The sequence below is a fragment of the Otolemur garnettii genome, unplaced genomic scaffold (genome assembly GCF_000181295.1).
Source record: "Otolemur garnettii isolate 467f Iridium unplaced genomic scaffold, OtoGar3 scaffold00132, whole genome shotgun sequence".
NCBI classification, from domain to species: Eukaryota; Metazoa; Chordata; class Mammalia; order Primates; family Galagidae; genus Otolemur; species Otolemur garnettii.
In genome coordinates this window covers 5,167,235-5,186,876 of record NW_003852527.1, presented here as the reverse complement: position 1 = coordinate 5,186,876, position 19,642 = coordinate 5,167,235, and the positions used below count along the sequence as shown (strand labels likewise).

The 19,642-nt window shown below is 35.6% G+C and overlaps 1 protein-coding gene across 1 annotated transcript in view; it reads left to right on the top strand.

The window, feature by feature from the left end:
* Positions 1-16,320, top strand: part of FUT9 (fucosyltransferase 9) — a 95,199-nt gene extending 78,879 nt beyond the window's left edge. Inside the window, exon 2 of the mRNA XM_023518226.1 lies at positions 14,969-16,320. Within this exon, the coding sequence (XP_023373994.1) occupies positions 14,977-16,056 (1,080 nt within the window). The 5' untranslated portion in view covers positions 14,969-14,976 and the 3' untranslated portion in view covers positions 16,057-16,320. The remainder of the gene's footprint in view (positions 1-14,968) is intronic.
* The last annotated feature ends 3,322 nt before the right edge of the window (positions 16,321-19,642 follow it).

Here is a 19,642-nt window from a genome sequence, read left to right as displayed (position 1 = left end):
AGTCCCAGCTACTTGAGAGGGTGAGGCAAGAGAATCACTTGAGCCCAGGAGTTGGAGGTTGCTATGAGTTGTGATGCCACAGCACTCTACCCAAGGCGACAGCTTGAGGGTCAGTATGAAAAAAAAAAGAAAGAAAGAAAGAAAGGTGGACTATGTGCTGGCGTCAGTGCAGAGCTTCCCAAGGGGAGTACTTCAAAGATGACCGTAGTGATATTCAGCAATGAAGTATGTAGCACTTTTTCTAGGATGACTTTACAAACATAATTGTCACATCTCATGCTATTGAAGAAAATAATTATGAGACTGTAAATTAATGTAAAGAACTTAAAACATGTTATAACACTATAATAATAAAAATATAAATGGGATAGAATAGACACCCTTAAAATAAACTTATATACAAACAGGAAAGTAATAAAACATCATAAAACAATCTGCAAGGGAAAAATTATACCATAAATATTGTTGGGGAGAATTGGTTAGGCATTTGAAAAACATATTATGGTGTTCTTCACTCTATATATAGTATAGTATGAAAATGATTCCAAGGAATTAAAAAACTAATATAAAACCTAATATAAAATGAATAAAAATTAGAATAACATTGATTTGACTGATCTTTACTTATGAGATTTTTCTAAGTCTAAATACAAAGAAAAATAAATAAGGGGCAGATAAAATATGTTTCACTACATAAAATTTAATAACTTTTGTATGCCAAAAATACAAAACAAAATCAAAGGAAAATTTACCAAAAACTTTGAAACAAATACAAAATTGGAGGGATATTACCATTGATAAATATAACGAATACAAAGTTTCTTTAATTCAGCAAGTTAAACAGTAAAAGCAATTTGGGAAATAAACAGGGAATCCATTTCTAAATAAATATAAATAGACAATAAATATCAACTTACTTCACTCAAAACAAAAGCTTAACAAATCACATATTTCTTATCAAATCCAAAAAGGTTCATAGATCATAAAAGATAACACTTAGTAAGTCCAGATTTGATAACAGAAATTCTTTCCTCTTTAGGAAAAGATTTTATCTTTGTATTCATACCTGTTTGTAAGTATATGTATCCTTAAAATTGCTAATGAATTTTCATCTTGTTTTCTCCCTTCTCTAAATCAATGTTAACAAGATAATCAGAATTGTAGTTGTAGCATCACGTAAAAATGGCATATTGTGTTGTTCACATTAGAACAAAAAGGAAAACAATGTTTATGGCCAGGGATTGGTGAGTGGTTAAATTAGTTATAGTGAACTCAGACTGTGAAATATTATCCATCCATTAAAAATCAAGATTTTTCTCTTTTCAGCTTTTATTATTATTTTTGACACATAAGTGTAAATATTTACAGAGTACAGTAAGCTATTTAGATACATATATGCTTTTGACTCTGTTAACCAGCCTTTGGTGATCCCCCATCCCCACACCCCTTCCCTGGCCTCTAGTAACCACTATGTACTCCCTACTTCTGTGAGATCAACTTTTTTAGCTTCCACAGATGACTGAGAACATGTAGTATTTATCTCTCTGTATCTGGCTTAAGTCACTGAACTTAATGTCTTTCAGGCTCATCCATGTGGCAAAGAATAATAAGATTTTGGTTTTTTTTTTAATTGCTAAATAGTATTCCACTGTGTGTATATACTGCATTTAGCTTATATATTCATCAACAATTAGGTTAATTCTATATCTTGACTATTGTGAAAACAAAAACAAGCTTTTTCCTTGGTGACTTAAACAAATGCTCACAACTTAATTAAGTTTAAAAATGCCAGAGAAAAAAAGTATTTTATGTCTTGGTTCTCACTATTGTTTTAAAAAATAGCATACACAGTTGGTAATTGAAACTAGGTAGGGCCCATCACAGTGGCTAACACCCGTAATCCCAGCATTCTGGGAGCCAAACTGGGAGGACGTCTTGAGCTTAGGAGTTCAGTTCCAGACCAGCATGAGCAAAAATGAGACCCCATTTCCACCAAAGATAGAAAACAAAATTAGGCAAGTGTTGTGGCAAATGCCTATAATCCCAGTTCCTCAGGAGGCTGAGGCAAGAGGATATATTGAGCCCAGGAATTTGGAGTTGCTGTGAGCTATGACGAAGCCACTGCACTGTAGCCTGGGCAACAGAGTGAGACGTTGTCGAAAGAGAAAGAGAGAAACTAGATAGGAAGATAATTAAGATAACTACATAAATATATACAGTAAAGACTAGAAAGAAAAATACTGCTATTAATTCTGTGAATTGCATTGTAGAATGCTCTTGTTTACTTGTGTGTGTGTGTGTTCAGAATTGTATACAATAAACATTAAATTCATATACAGAAGATCAGACTGTCTTATCAGACTTACTTCAATAAGAGATTGAGGTGCTTGTATTGAGCTTTACCAGTAGGTCAAGGATGTGGTCAAGGAAGAGGCAGGAAGAGGCATTAAACATCCTACTGGCCTCCACCACCCTCCTTTTCACATCAACACACAGTCTCTGGTCTGCAGCCATAGACATCCCCATGGTCACCTCTCACAATGGGGCAGCTAAGTGATAAACATCTCCCTTTTGTATAGTTGATGTGACATTCTCTAGGGAGCGGAGCTCAGAAATCCATCAAAGCTCATGCTTGTTTATAGTGAGCAGTCCTAAAACAAGAACATCTTTTCCAAAGTATTTCACAGATAAGAATTCTCCTTCCAGCAAATATTCTTAGTCTGTTGTCCTGGGGATCCAGTTATTGTGTTTACAAGAAGATTAGACCTGGTCAGTACTCTTCTCTCTGATTCCCAGGGAGCATCTCCCTGGGAATAGGGGGATCACAGGCTAGTTGCTTTAACTCCTTCCTTCCTCCCCAACATTACTTTTATAATAATTCATTTTAAAAGAGAGGCAATGAAAGAGGGGGTGGGGGGAAGAACACTCAAACCACAGTGTTTAATACGAACTGGAGGAGAGCAAGACAACACCAGCATCGGTTATAACGGTGGTTCATTTCAATAATCTAGGAAATAAGTAACATAGGTTTAAACAATGAAGTGACAATAGGACAGGGAAAGGGAGTGAGATTTACTGAATACTACAGCATTTCAGTTGATTAAATGTAGTGACCAGAGAGCCCTGGTCAGGTGAGATGAAGAAAGAAATGTGGTTTCCCACTGGAGCCTTAGGCGGGGATATAGAACACGTAGCCATTTATGGAGATAGGGAAATCAGGGGAGCACTATTTGAGAGGATGGATGTTCTTAAATAAAAGATAAGAGAAATGTGATTTTATTTAAATTCTGATAGAAAACAACCAGTCCAAACATAGAAACGGAAGATGTAGGAAAAATGAAAGACGGTCTATGAAATGAGGTCACAGAATCTAATGAAGGATCAGCTTTCGCTGTGAGGCTGGATGTCTGCTCCACTGTGGCGGCAGGGAGGGAAATGCAGAAGGTCTCTTTTTGATGTATTCTCTTTTGGTGGCCTCGATTCTCTCTGTTATATTCACAAAATTTGGCACTTTCTTCTGAGTACATAACTCCTTGGTAAAATGAATATTCAGCAGATTGTTTTTTAGGAACAAAGTCAGGGCAAGAGGACTAAATGGTCCTTGAGTGTGGTTCATTCAGACTGTGTCACCAAATGAATTTCCTGATGCAAGAAAAGCACTTTCCCCCAAGGTTTGAGGTGTTCGTCTCTCTAAGATGAACAGTTTCTAACCCTTGAATTTTTACTTCTAAACCGCTTTTCCACCTTTCTCCTAACAACAGCGTCTTCTTTTAAGTCTGTCAGTTAGTTCGTTTTTGGATTACTCAGCTGCATGTTGATTAAACTAGATTTATTCCTGAAATCGCTTCAGCTACACTTTCATCATATTATCTCTTAGGCCTCCGACTTCTTTGTGGTTCATTCTTCCTATTTTAGCTCTTACTGGTTTATTCTCTTATTGTAAATTGAAGTTTCAAAAGCTCCTCATTAACTACAGTGATGTGTTTTTATTTCATCATAGTAAAGCTGGTGCTAATTAGTTTCACATGAGTTCAAAAGATGATCAGCCTGCAAAATTTGGTCTGAGCCTGAAAACGTTGCCATGGCAATGCCCCATCTAACCCAGTGTTTACTTCTATAGGTAGATAGACACTTTCTCACTCCTGCAGCCTTCTTCTTAGTATCTGTTAACAACCTTTGATATTCATGATAGTGCTTGTTTTATAACTATTAGAGTTCTCCAGAGAAACAGAACCAATAGGAAAGAGATTATATTAATATATACAGAATATATGTACAAGCAATTTTATGTACATCAAAAGGATTTGTTATAAGATATATAAATAGAAAGAAATTTCTTATAAGGCATTGGCTTACATGATTATGCAGACCACAGAGTCTCACAATTTGCTATCTGCAAGCTGGAGAACCAGAAACAATGGTGGTGTAGTTTGAAAGCCTGAGCAACACAGAGCCCATGATGTGGATTTCATTCTGATGGTCTAAAGGCTTGAGAACAAGACCTGAGGACTGAAGATCCATGTACCAGCTCAGTAAGTCAGGCAGAGAGTAAATTGATCCTTTCTCCTCCTTTCTGCTCTATTCAGGCCCTGAAGAGATTGGATGATATATACTCATGTTAGGGAGGTCAGCCTGGTTTTCTCAGCCCACCAACTCTGAGACTAATCTCTTTTACAGAAGCCCTCAAGACCCACACACACAGAAATCACATTTAACCATTTATTTGGGCATCCTGTGGCCTGATCAAATTAACATATAAAATTAACTATCACAAACTACACACTAACAGAGCAAGAATATTATACTAGAGAAAAGGGTATAAGGAAAGAGCCAAGGAGGGTAAAGCAGTTGATTTCCCCTTGATTCACTGCCTTGTCCTGTAGACTGGATGAAAGCCTCAGGTTGTTAGAGGCCAGAGATTAGGGGAAACATTCTGAGAGAAATGTTGTATATGTCTCAGTGAATTCAGAACTACTAGAGTCAGCAACAAAACTTGACTCATCTGGCCCATTTTTTGTCTGCAACATGAACCTAGAAACCCTGGCTACCAGGGATCCGAAGTCAGGGCCTAGCTGAATTTCAGAGCCCAGGCCCTCACATTCAGTGAGTAGGAGTATGAGTGAGGCGGCACCATGTGGATTTTCAGAAGACAAACAAGGGAACTACCAGAAGGGCCTGGAGGACTTTCTTGGTCTTTTGAAGAAACAACTATGGGACACTTAGAAGAGAAGTTCCTGGTATTAAGACCAGTTAAGGATGAAACTATCACAATATGGTCATTAAAAGTATGTCACCTACTATAGTGGTCTCCTAAGATCTAGGAAATTTGAAATATAAAAATTTTGAGAGAAGTAATTCTTTATTCTGTTTTAAGTAATGATTAAAATCAGTACTTATATAATAAATCCTTTAAAAATATTAACTGATGGTATCGTGTGGAAAACTCTGGGACATACTGTAATTTTTACTTAAATGCATCCTTTTGTCTTCCCTAATTGTTTTTAGGCAACCTCTTTGAGGATAATTTCCAAATTAAATGTCCCTTTATTTAACTCAACAAAGCAGCACATAAGGAATTCATCTGAAAGGGAAAGAGCCTAGCAGGGGATGCAACTGTCATCCAGCCCTGGATCAGCAATTAATGTGTCATTAGCTTGGTGTTCCTTGAGTGACTTTATAAGTGCCCCAATAATAAAGCAAAGCTAGACTCCTTCACTGCTCTAATTCACTTTTCTGTACTCACTTGCAGGCAGGAGGCCATGGTTCCTGACCATTGGTTTCCAGAATGAGAGCAAAGAGAAAAGCATTAGTGAATCTAGTTTATTCTAATGAACAAATGATTCCAGAGTAATATATTATAAAATAAAATTTCATAGAAGTCCTTGCAATTTGTAAACTGGAATCTCAATTTTCAATATATATTTTTAAAGGAACACATTATGGAGTCAAGCCAATAGTGTCCAAATCTTGAGTGCCCACTTACTATGTGACCTTAGGCAAATAAATGCATATTGGTTTCCTCATCTTTAAAATTAGAATTTCATAGTTCATATGGTTGCTGTGAGATTTAAAGGTCTTAATATTTGTAAAGTGCTTAGAACTATGCTTGGCACACAGGAGGAGATACACACACACATATGTATTTGGTAAATGAACAAAACAAATATATTTTTCTGAAGATTAAATGGTGAAATTTATATTAGAGTCTTAGCCTGGTCCCTATATATTGCAAATGATCAATCACTGTTAGGTACTGGTCACTCATAAAACATATCGTGACAGCAAGAATATGCCAGACCTGATTCAGGCACTAAGGGCTGAACTCTAGATCAAAGCACCCAATCTCTGCCTTACGAGCTTAATTACAGTTCAGCAGAGGTGACAACATTAATCATATACTCATGAAAATCTACATAAAGTTGCTACTGTGGCAAATTCTGTGCAAAAATGTGCTTGGGAGCTTTGACTTAGTATGTTGTGGGGAAGTTGAGAGGTTGTCAGGAATTGTTCCCTAAGCAACGTCCAGCAGACTTGAGAGCTGAGAAGTGAAAAGGCAAAATCAGTGAAGAGACGAGCGAAATTGTTCCAGGGAGAGGCAGGGCTGGTGTGGTGATCCCATGGAGGGCAAGCAGAGTGACAGGGAAATACAGAAGCAGCATGCAGCAGGGCTGGAAACACAAGTGGGGTCTCCTCCATCTAGGACCATTTAAGCCACATAGATTTTTTTTTTTAATTTCATCTTAAATGCAATCTGAAATTCTTTGGTGGCCTTAAACAAAAGGATAACATGTGATCTGTGGTTTGAAACATTACAGTATTGCAGAGATTCTTAAATTTTAGCACATCAGAACCACTTGGAGCCCTCTTTAAAACAAGCTGCTGGGCCTCACCTCAGTGTCTCTGCTTCCATATGATGGGGTTAGGGTAAGAGAACTCAAAACAGAATCCAAGTGATGCTAACGTGATGCTCCTGGCCTACAGCCACACTTGGAGGATCACGGTGAACAAATTGGGAAGACTAAAAGTGGTGCCAGGGAGACCCCTTAGAAATCAATGTCAGTATTCCATCCAAGAGATGATAGGCATGTGCTCTAGGGAAATGCGGAGAAGTCAACAAACCTACGGAGCTTTTAGAAGTGCCATGGTCAGCATTCAGTGCTAGGTTGAGTGTAGATACGAAGGATAGGGAGCTGTCAAAGAGAATCACCTGGGTTACTCTCTCTCTCTTATTATGTGGAAAGAAAGCATTCTCACCTTTAAAGTCAGAAAAGATAGTAATATATCAGCCCAAAATAAGAGCTTTCAGGTTTTACTTTAAAGGTTCCCTTGGCCTTCTTTGGCTAGGTGTTAGGGTCTGAAACTTGACAATAACTATAGAAAATGCCAGTGCCAGCAGGCATGAAAGATTACTGGCCTCAAGGGTGGCAGAAAGCATGTTCTGGGACAATGCCAGAAAGGGACCTCCTGGTCCTGTCTTCTCTGGCATTCTCTATAGGAAGGTGGAACATGAGCCAGATTACACTTGGGCTCAGAGTCAGATCTGATGGCTCTAGCTGCAGCTAAAGCCAGTAAATAGAGCTTTCGAGGTGAATAATGACAGCAATTAAAAACTAGTGATTGAGTAAAGAGGGGAGAGAGCGAGATGAAAGATCAAACTAAAAAAGAAGTTAATCCCTCAACAGAAAAGGAAATTTCAAAGGGAGTGAATGTAGAAAGTGTCCAAAACAAAGGAATTTTCAGTGCAGGAAAAGTGGCAGTTGGCAGCTCAATTGCCAGTGGAAACAAATGTCTGAGACATAAATGAAAGCAAAGGAAGGAAAAAAAAAAAAAAAGACATTCATTAGGTTGTCCAAAGATGAAACCACTGTAGAAAAAAGCCAGGGGATTGTTAGTATGTGCTGGAGAATGTAATATTCAGGGAAAGCATTGGTGACCAAAATTGGTATCATTTAGTGGTACCTTCCTCAGAGTTTGAAGAAATATAACAGGTTTATCCTGGGAAATACCAGAGATTGCATCTAATGATCTTTGAGAAAGGTTCAGAAACACAATTTAATAGCATTCCAGAGATCAACCAGTGTCTTCTTGCCAAAAGTAAATGGGATTTCTCCCAAAGGCAGGAGGCATTTGGCTCAGAATGCAATGGGGAATATTGTGGGAACTTAGAGCAGGAATGCCCATGAGAGAAGTTAAATAGAATTTGAAGCTTCAAAGGAATCTTTGAAAGTGAAGTGATGAATATATAAAGTTTTACGATACTTCCAAGCAAAATATAATTTGGTATATAATAGTGAAAGTGCAAAGCTTTGTTTTTAATCTTGTAACTGTTCTTAGCATAAAAATCACGGGAGAAGTGTGAAAGCAAAATAAAACAATAAGAAAAACACAACAAAAAGAAAAGCTAGGCGAATTTAACATGAACATTCAATGTAGTAGTCAGCAGACTTTTTCAGAACCTCATACTAATATGATGGTACTGTATATCATTATGGTTATATGACAAGTTAATTATTCTTTGAGCCCTTGTAAACAGATCACTAACAGTTGAAAGACAATACCACCAAATACCTAAACTCTGAATAGAATCAATGGTTTATATACAGTGAAAATATTTCTAAGAGTTTTTGAGAATTTATACACAATTGGGTTTTTTTGTTTATTTGCTTGGTTTTTTTAAAAATTCAAATAAATATAGATTCAATCAAGTTACATGGTTTAGATTTTGGAAAGAGAGGAGAAAAATCAAGAAGAGGAGAATGTAAGTTGGATTTTTTGCTTATTAGGGGTGTGGGGTTTGTATTTGTTTCAAACAATAAAACCACTTATAACTAATATAATTAGTTATTGGAAAGTTATGGAGTCCACTTGAAACTGAAGGAATAGTGAAAGAACTGTGCCCAGGAAGGTGGGAGGCAGTGCAGCTCCATGGACCCTGGTAGTAGAATTTACATAATTATCTTTTCAGAGAGCCCACTGTGATTAATTAGCTCCACTATTTTTCACCTTTGGTTGGCTCTTCCTCTCAAATTTTAAAGTCCCAGAGAGAGTACAAATGACCTGGATTCCCTACTCAACACTGGTTAGGGGGAAGGGAGATATCTTACTTTGTAGACCCAAAGACTGTCCACAGAGGACAGTCAATATTCCACTAGGAAATTGGCATGCAATTATCAGAGGAAAGGAGAATGATCCCAGTGTAGGAATGGAGAGAGGGTGATTCCTTTCCTCTACATCATAAGAGGGAGGAAACATCCCTAAACAAAAATAAATTAATAAGGGAAAAGCATAACAAATTTCTTTGATCATAGTTTCGTATGACAGAAGAGTTATCAGAATGAAGACTCAAAGACACAGGAAAAACTATCCATTTTTAGGCTCAGATTCAATGAAGAATGGACAACCACATGGAAATATGACTGGACAAAAAAGGGTGTGATGGCTAGTAGACTAAGTGGGGGAACCCAGCAATACCTGTCTGTTTAGCGTCTTCTTGCCCCTCAGTAGCATTCCTTCCTTCTGGTATAGAGCAAGACTCTCTCTGAAATGGAGGTCTTATGACCTACAGTCATACAAGGTACATCATAAAATTTCTTTACAAGTTCTTACACAAAAAGGCAGGGGGAAATGAGAGTAATATGTTTGGGTTTTATGACTGGACTTGGAGAAAATGGGTCCCTGTGGCCAGGCACAGTGGCTCACGCCTGAAACCCTAGCACTCTGGGAGACCAAGGCAGGTGGATTGCTTGAGCTCACGAGTTTGAGACCAGCCTGAGCAAAGAATGAGACCCTGTCTCTACTAAAAGTAGAAAAAGTGAAGCAAGAGGTTTGCTTGAGCTCAAGAGTTGGAGGTTGTTGTGAGCTATGACACCATGGCACTCTACCCAGGGCAACAGGTTGAGACTTTGTCTCAAAAAAATAAAAAATAAAAATGAGTCCTTGTGTCTATTGACTGCCTTGGAGACGACCAATTCTAGTTTCTATCACTTGCCTCAGAAAGAATGAGGGGCAAAAGATAAGACAGGAGAAGGTTAGAGAACAACTTTGTTTAAGATATAGCTCTTGAGGCCTTCACTAAATTTAATCCACCCTTCAATTTGTCAGTGATTTATTTCTACTTTGGGAGTTAATATGAGTTGATTTAAGGATTCCCAACTTGTTCTAAAGTTTTTTTCAAATGGTCTATGTCTTTTACATGTCTTCACCACTGACCAAAAGTCGTATTAGGAATGGTTTGGTCATGCATCTCCAGAGAGAGAGGAAGTGTACTACACTGTGATTGTCACATATGTTGGCCCAAGTACTACTAATGGCCTAAGAGAAAATCTCTTTCAACTTCACTGCCCTCCTAGTGTGAGACACGGAGGTCAACAGAAGCAATAGGCAGTGGCTGCAGTGTTTTAGACAAGTAATGAATTCTATTCTACAATATGCTCCTGTTCTTTCCAATTAAAATAAAAATTCAATACCTTCCTCCCCGAAAAAGCCCAAAAAACAAAACTTAGAGTAGAATTACTACTCGTTGAAGCTACCTGGTCTCCTTAGTTTCACATTTTTCTCCCTAACAGCTTGACATGTGTCTATGGTTTGAGAATCACAACTCTAAACTTTTTCTATGTCAAGTTCTCTTCCATTCTTTAACATTCAGTAGCGCGTTCTTAAAGAATGACTAGAGGTAATCTCTTAATGAAAAACTGAATCATATGCGTACCAACTGTTATCAGGCAGTATGATTCTGGTATTTTTAATAGAAAAATCTCCAAATTACATTCTCTCATGGTACTTGAAACTACTAAAAAAAAACTGGAAAGGTTTACTTATCCTTTTTACTGTTTTAACTTGCTTATGCTATAAATTTGTTGCTGTATCTGATGAAAACTGTAGTAACACTGCTGCAGGTATTTTAAAAATAAGTTGTATTGATTAACAGTTCAAGACATGTTGAGCATCCAGCCAAATTTTAGTTATGAGGAATAGGTGAAAAGGTTTCTGTCAAGGGGTGTCAATTTGGCCCTAGGAAGCAAACTTTTCTGACAGCTCCGTCCCACACAGGGGTTCTGAGTAACTGCCCCTATTATTTAGTAATTGACCCTGGCAGCAGTGAAAAATTGAAAGAGAGGCTGCTCAGAGACTTACCAAGAAGAACCTCAAGTAATGCAAAATGTCCAGGAAGCAAGAAAACTGAGAACCACGCAGTAGAAGGAGCATTGTTTCTGCCCACTGCTGGATTCGTTCTCATTAGGCTAAAAAAAAAAGAGGGAAAAGTTCTGGGTAAATACCAACTTTGAGACACAACAGGGTGGCAAAACTGGGAGATTTTGTCATCTTATATGGGATTCCCTATCTGCCCATTTTATTGGCAGTTATTATGTGCAGGTTACTGCCTAATGCGCAGAGAAGTCAACCAAGCACATCTCCATCCATTCACATTTTGTTCATTTTGGTGTAGCTAGTTACCTAGCAAGCATAGTACCTTGTAGATAAATGGGACTCAGCAATTCAGCCCTTCATTTGTAGTACATAATAACATTCATTAAGCACCTATTGGACTATATTCTGCTGATGAGGACACATCAGTGAAGAAAACAAAGCCCCTCATGAAGTTTACATTCTGGTATTACCAAGATAGTTGTATAATGTGGCTGCAATTTGGGTAATCAGTGATCAAATACTCAGACTTCAGAGCCAGGTGGACAGGGTTTAAAAGTATGCTCTATCACTTACTGTGTGACTTTAGGCAAATTTCTCAGTTTCATAATCATGTGGGGCCTCAGTTTCTTTGGGAATATAATGAGTAGATGTAAGTGCTCTTCAAAGAAGGGTATAGAAGGCAAGAAAAAGCACAACCCAATGGTTAAGCTAGTCACTCCATCTCCGGCCTTCAATTTTCTCATGTGTGAAGGAGTAGGAAAAGATTCCTTCCTTCATAGGGGTTCCAGGAGGATTAAAGGAAATGATGTGTGTAAAGTGCTTGGCACAGAGCCTAGCAGAGAGTGAGCCTTTACTAAATGGTGGCTGTTACAGCTTTAACCTGATTATATTGAACTGACATTTATTTAGTGAGGTTTTGCCACTGCACTTCAATTTTAAAAAGATTTAAGGAAACTTTCAATTAGAGCATTTGTAAAAATCATTAAACATTGGTCTCATGGAAAGAAAACACTGCAGTATGCAGACAACCTTTAATACTCATGCATAGTTTAAAGATTAATGTTGTTCTGATGAAAAGGAGACCCTTCCAATAGCATTTTTGGTCTAGATCCCAGATCTAGACAGAATTGAGATATTGTCCTATTAGTTAAATTTATAAAGTAGGGTCAAATGTAAATAAACTCCCATAAACTTACTCTTGAATCACATTATAATATATTTCCAATGTTCTTTATTGTTAAATTTTTGTATTTTGGCATTTGTGTTCAAAAGTGTGATGAATGTCTTAAAATACTTTCTATATGTTTTATGAGTAAAAAGATTATAATGTGCCTCATAAAATGAGATAGTTTTCTTTTCTTATTTTCTATTTTCTATTTTCTAGAATGATTTATTAAGGAAAAAGAAAAGTGGGACATTATTCCCTATTGATTGTTGTTGATAGCAAGCCTTGAAAAACCATCTAGGCCTAATGTTTATTTTGAGTTATTTGCTGTTTATGAACTCCATTTCTCTAACTTTTCTTTGTTTAATCAGAATTTGTTTCTTCTTGTGGCAATGTTGATATTTCTCTGGTGGTGCAAAAATACAACCATTCATTTAATCATCTTTCAATTGTTTTTTTTTTTTTTTGATACAGAGTCTCACTTTGTCACCCCTAGCAGAGTGCTATGGCATCATAGCTCATAGCAACTTCAGACTCCTGGACTCAAGCCATTCCCTTGCCTCAGCCTTCCAAGTAACTGGGACTACAGGTGCCTACCACAACGCCTGGCTATCTTTTTTTTTTTAAGAGATGGGGTCTCATTCTAGGTCAGTCTGGTCTCATCTCCCAGCATGCTGGGATTACAGGCATGAGCCAACCACCCCCGCGCCATCTTTCAAATTTATTAACATAAAATTACTCAAAATTGTCTTTTCTGATTTTTAACGTATGTTACATCAATAATTATTGACCATTTTTGATATTAAATTTGAATGTATCCTTTTTTCTTTACTACCATTGCCTGAAGTTTGTCTTAATATTTTCAAAACTCGGGACATCATTAATCATCTCAAATTTCTGTTCCTTAATTCTTTTTCTTCTTATTTCTTTAACTTTGTGCCATTGTTCTTTGTCTGGATTCTTGAATTGACCTATCAATTAATTAATTTCCTATAGAATGTGCAAGCCTGTAAATTTCCTTCTAAGCACTGTTCTACCATACTACAAAGTTTGGCCATTAGTGCCTTCAATATCACTTAATTCTGAATAACTGAGATTCCTTCTTAATTCCATCCTGATTTTCTCTGTAGTCCAAGAATTAATTAGTAGTTTGATTACTGGACACTAAATTTTATTATACATTAAATTTTTTATATATTTATTATATTTTACATATAATTTACATTATACATTAAATTTTCTATTTTCCTTTTGTTATTGACTATAAGACTAACTACTGTGAGCTACAGTCTTTGCTTCCAATATTTCTGTTCTGAGTATGTTCTAGAATGCAATTTCTCTAATCTTTGGACTCACAATCAGGCTCCACTACTCAGAGAATGTCATATGCTTTAAGAAAATCTACACAGCAAAACAGTATAATATTTAAACGTTCATATACATTTTTTATAATTAAATGAAGGATAATCTCTCACTTTTCTGGAGGAAACATCTAATTTTTCTATATCAATTTTATCAAAATTATGAAATACATTAATGAATCTGAAGTTGATAAGTCATATTATTCTGGTGAGAAGAACAATATGAGTTTCAGAGGCTCAGTAAGAATTTTATCACAAAACAGTTTCACAAATATATTACATATTATATCTTTATATTCATATCTATAAAGAGGCATGAATGTCAAAAAGGAAAACCTTGTAGATGCTTTTAAAAAAAAAAAAAGCCTTAATTCATCTTTTTAGCCATAATCTGCTAAAATTTATGAGATCAAAATTGTTGTCCATGAAATATAACTCTTTTGAGAATCCATTTACTTTACTTTTACAATACCAATAACATTTTAATACAAAAAAATAATTTTTTTAAAGCCCCAATACCACATAAGTAAGAATACACAAGTAAGAACATGTTTATAACACCAATAGAACATTTGATTTTTATGTCTTTAAAGATATTGGATGTTCTAATAGACTAAACAAAGAAAATGGTGAAAAAAAAATGAATAAAAATAATAAGACAATGAAATATTTAAATTTATCAAAATTTACATCAGTGAACTTATTTAATTATATATAAGTTGCCATTTTTTACTAGATGACTGTACTAATATGTCTGTAAACAATGAAGATAAATTTATGTCAAGCAATAAAAACATAACTTTTTCCTTTGAAAATTTTGTTTTTCTATTGAATTCCATCTGAACTTCAAAGTTGTATTAGAGTCTCAGTATACCAGTAAGTTACTACAGCAGCTGGGAAATGTTCATCAATCTGATGTGGTTTCAGAATACTAAAAATCTTAGTCATGAGTTTGGTGATTACATTATTTGGTACCAGTTTTCTACAAGCAAATAAAAATAGAAAAGGTAGGCATAGCATTGAAAAGAAAGTTGCTTGGCTTGAAGGTATACTGGTACATTTAGAACCAATGCTAAATCATTATTTGTAGGGAAGAATGTATGGGAAACTTTCTCTTTACAGCAGTTTCTTGGCTTCTGTTTCTCTAGATGGTTTGAAAATATTGAAAAGGAAAATTCAGCTGAATTTGTGATTAAGGATATTTCTGAATATACCACATTTATCTCATATTGTTTATATGATTATCTCTGGTTCTCTGCCCCTATCTACCCCTCCGTCTTTCTCTGTTTCACAGAAAAAACTATGACATCTACATCCAAAGGAATTCTCCGCCCATTCTTAATCGTCTGTGTTATCCTGGGCTGCTTCATGGCAAGTCTGCTCATTTACATCAAGCCCACCAACAGCTGGATCTTCAGTCCAATGGAGTCAGCCAGCTCTGTGCTGAAAATGAAAAATTTCTTCTCCACCAAAACTGATTATTTTAATGAAACTACCATTCTGGTCTGGGTGTGGCCATTTGGGCAGACCTTTGACCTTACATCCTGCCAAGCAATGTTCAATATCCAAGGATGCCATCTCACAACGGACCGTTCACTGTATAACAAGTCTCATGCGGTTTTGATCCATCACCGAGACATCAGTTGGGATCTGACTAATTTACCTCAGCAAGCGAGGCCACCCTTCCAGAAATGGATTTGGATGAATTTGGAATCACCAACTCACACTCCTCAAAAGAGTGGTATTGAGCACTTGTTCAACCTGACTCTGACTTACCGCCGTGACTCAGACATCCAAGTGCCTTACGGCTTCTTGACAGTGAGCACCAACCCCTTCGTGTTTGAAGTGCCAAGTAAAGAGAAATTGGTGTGCTGGGTTGTAAGTAACTGGAATCCTGAGCATGCCAGGGTCAAGTATTACAATGAGCTAAGCAAAAGCATTGAAATCCATACCTATGGGCAAGCATTTGGAGAATATGTCAATGATAAAAATTTGATTCCTACCATATCTACTTGTAAATTTTACCTTTCTTTTGAAAATTCAATCCATAAAGATTACATCACAGAAAAGCTTTACAATGCTTTTCTGGCTGGCTCTGTTCCAGTTGTTCTTGGGCCCTCTAGGGAAAACTATGAGAATTATATTCCTGCAGATTCATTCATTCACGTGGAAGATTATAACTCTCCCAGTGAGCTAGCAAAGTATCTGAAAGAAGTTGACAAAAACAATAAGTTATACCTTAGTTACTTTAACTGGAGGAAGGATTTCACAGTAAACCTTCCACGATTTTGGGAATCACATGCATGTTTGGCTTGTGATCATGTGAAAAGGCATCAGGAGTATAAGTCTGTTGGTAATTTAGAGAAATGGTTTTGGAATTAAAATTTTTTATCATTTGCACACTAGGTAAAATATTTTGTTGCAATATCTTCCAAGTTTTAAGGATAAGAAAAGAAATAATACTCTACTTTCATGTCACAATTTATTTTTACCATCCTCTCTTGAGTAACATGTATATTTTGGTGGTAATTTTTAAAAGTGCCACAGTTGCAGTCATTCCATTTGGTTTTAAATTATCCTGTATATACCTGATTATGTTTGTGGCAAAATAATTTATTCTTCACTATCATTTGTAAACATTTTTTATTCACAGTTTTGTAATTGTCCATAATATAATTTGTGATTTGATTATTGTTTCTATGCTGATCAGCTATTTAATCTATTTCAGAGATGAAGATCCTTATCTTAAAATGTGAATGATTTTCACTGAGTATTATAATCAATCTTTAGTTCCAAGTTTACATACTGTAACAAAGAAAGAACATATTGCAATTGAGTCCTAACTTTTCTGACTTTGAAGTTGAGCCAAGTGTAGAACTGTCTCTATTTGATCTATTTTTTACCTATTTGCCACATTTGTGAAGGCACAATTATTCATGTAGTGAATAAGAAAGATGTGAAGCAGAACTGTTCTATTCGGGAAGATATTAGACTTCCCATTTATTTTCATTAAGCTGACTTATAAATGCAGCTACTTATTCTCATGATCTCGAGTAAATTATTCAAATATTTTTAAATACCTAATTTGTTGTAATTTTCAGTACCTGGAAAATAATTCTAATGACACTTAATAAAATCTAAGACGGTTCTACCATTCTCTTCCTGACACTGATAACACTCACTATTATAATAAAATAAGTAATTTCCTCAAGTAACAAAGAAAACAGATATTGGATATCTATAAATACAATGTGGACGTAAAGTTCTTGTGCAATTTACTATTTTATATATGGTACTATTTATGAATAATTTTAAATTACTTATCAATTTATTTTTTTCTTTTTTTGTTTTTTGGTTTTTTTTATTAAATCATAAACACATAGACCATGTATACATTAATGCATTTATGAGGTATAATATGCTGATTTCATATAGAATTAGGAATGCTTACATCACACTGGTTAATATATACCTCATCTCATTTACTTAATTATTGTGTTAAGACATTTATACTCTATACTAATAGATCCAACAAGTACCCTTGCACTGTGCACCATAGGTGTGATCCCTTCACCCTCCCTTAATCTGACTTCCCCTACCACCCCCCCAACTTCATCTTGGGCCATAGTTGTGATCTATTCTTCATATGAAAGTGTGAGTGACTGTAAATTTGTTTCATAATAGTACTGAGTACATTGGATATTTTTCTTCCATTCTTGAGATACTTTACTAAGTAGAATATGTTCCAGCTCCATCCATGTAAACGTAAAAGAGGTGAGGTCTCCATATTTTTGAAGGCTGAATAATATTCCATGGTATACATATATCACAATTTATTAATCAGTTCATGGGTCAATGGGCACTTGGGCTTCTTCCATGACTTGGCTATTACTTATCAATTTAAAATATTTTTTTTCTGAAGTCCCAATACCTAAGACAGTTTTATTTTACTATATAGACAAATAAATAGACATACCATTTAAGTCATCATTATCAGTTGATTTTGGTTCTATCTCTTAAGAGACTATAAATGAAATTATCATCAGGGTATTAAATATAAGATATTAAACTTAATAAAATGGAGATCTATAGGAAACACACAATGCTAATACAGAGTAGGATATAAATTCAGATTTATTGAATGAATAAATACATGGCATTAAAAGTTATGGGAAATTTTTATTACAATAAAGTGGCAGTTCTACTTTAGAGCTTCTAATTGAAGTGATGTTTTATGTTCCATTTTAGTAACTGTTTATACACAGCACATTTGACCAGGGCTTTAGAAAACCAAACTAAACCTATCATAACACTAAATTTTTTTCAGAGTTTATTCCTTAATTTGGAATTGTCTACAGTATTTTCTTCTCTAAGTTTAGAGAAAAGAAGAATTGAGATAAGCAGAGGTAGCATGTGAGAAAAGATGGCATGGCAATGATTCTTCAAGGAAAGGAGTCCTCAAAAGAATCTTCAAAGGCTTTATTCCAGTCAAGCCAAAAATCCTTAAAACAATTAAGATATTTCTCCATTTGGATCTATTTGTGTCTTATTCTAACAATCCTATTACATTTTCATATCAGCAGAACTCAAATCCATGATGTTCTATATCAGATAGAAATTAGAGAGAAAAGTAAATTTCAATTCAGTAAAAAGGAGATATATATTCAACAATCCAGACTGCCTTGAAAAGAGAATGAGCTTACCCTGGTGCTGCAAAAATTTGATCAAAGTAGTAATCCTAGATACAGGATTGTTTGATCCCCAGGTTCATTTCTTTAGCCATAATTGTACAGGTGTGCAGTGTCAGGCAGTACCCTAACTACCACAGAGATAAGATGACAGGTACCATTACTGCCTTAAAAAAGGAGTTCACAATTAAGCAGACACACATGTGAAAGCTTCCTTTCAATTCCAGCCCAAGTCTGCGTTTATGCATATATTCATCTCAGTGGAGCTTATATGGGTCACTACGGATTTAATGACAAACAAATAGCAAATTTCCTCAGTTACCTAGCAAGTTTCCACGTTTCTGAGCTCCAAACTTAGTCTACTCATTTGACCTAAAGTAGATTCTCTTCATTTTACCCCTTCTAACCATGCTTCATTAAGAAATATGTCTGTATGGATGCACTTCTAGATAAGTAACGATCTCTTCCCACATTTATTTTAGTGTTAAAATATTCAAATTCATATATTTGCATTTACTTTGTCAATTTTGGCCTATAAAAAGTATAGGGATCTTTAGAGGGTACATTGCTAAACAAATTGAAAGACCTGAGGGCAGTTGCCTCTGTTGCTAACTGTGAATTTACACTATATCTTGGACTGTGACTATAATCATATTCTGATAATATGATCCAACCCAAACCAATACTATTGATTGACTAACTGGTACATTGAAAACCCATCACCATGCCCCAGAAGAATAAGTTTTCTGAATCTGAAGTATAAAAACTAATGACTTAGCTGAACCATTCAATCCAGGGTCCATTAATTTCTGAGTTTTAGGGATAGAAAGAATTATAGCAATGTTTATAAACTATTCTATTTATGAGTTAACTAAATCCAGAGATATTACTTATGCAAGACACATGTTGACACACATACATGCACACACATTCACAACAACTAGTGACAATAATTAGGATTAGAACTGAGAATCCTGTCTCTTTTAATCTCACTTTTTTCATCACATTCCCTTCTTATTATAGAAATATATCTCAGTTCCTATATGCGAAAAGTCTTACTGGTATTTAGGATAGCATAGTCTATGCAGAGCTTTGACTTTTGAAGATATTCAGTAAGCAAAATCTCAAACTTGATAGCATTGTTTCTGGTTTAAGTGTTTTAGGAGTTGAGCTTTAGCAGAAGGAAATGGGCTTTCACTGCATTTAAGTGAAATGCAGCCCTCAAGTAAGTGTATGGTTCTCAGCCACTCCTTCAATAAATCCTGTGGATTATAATTCTT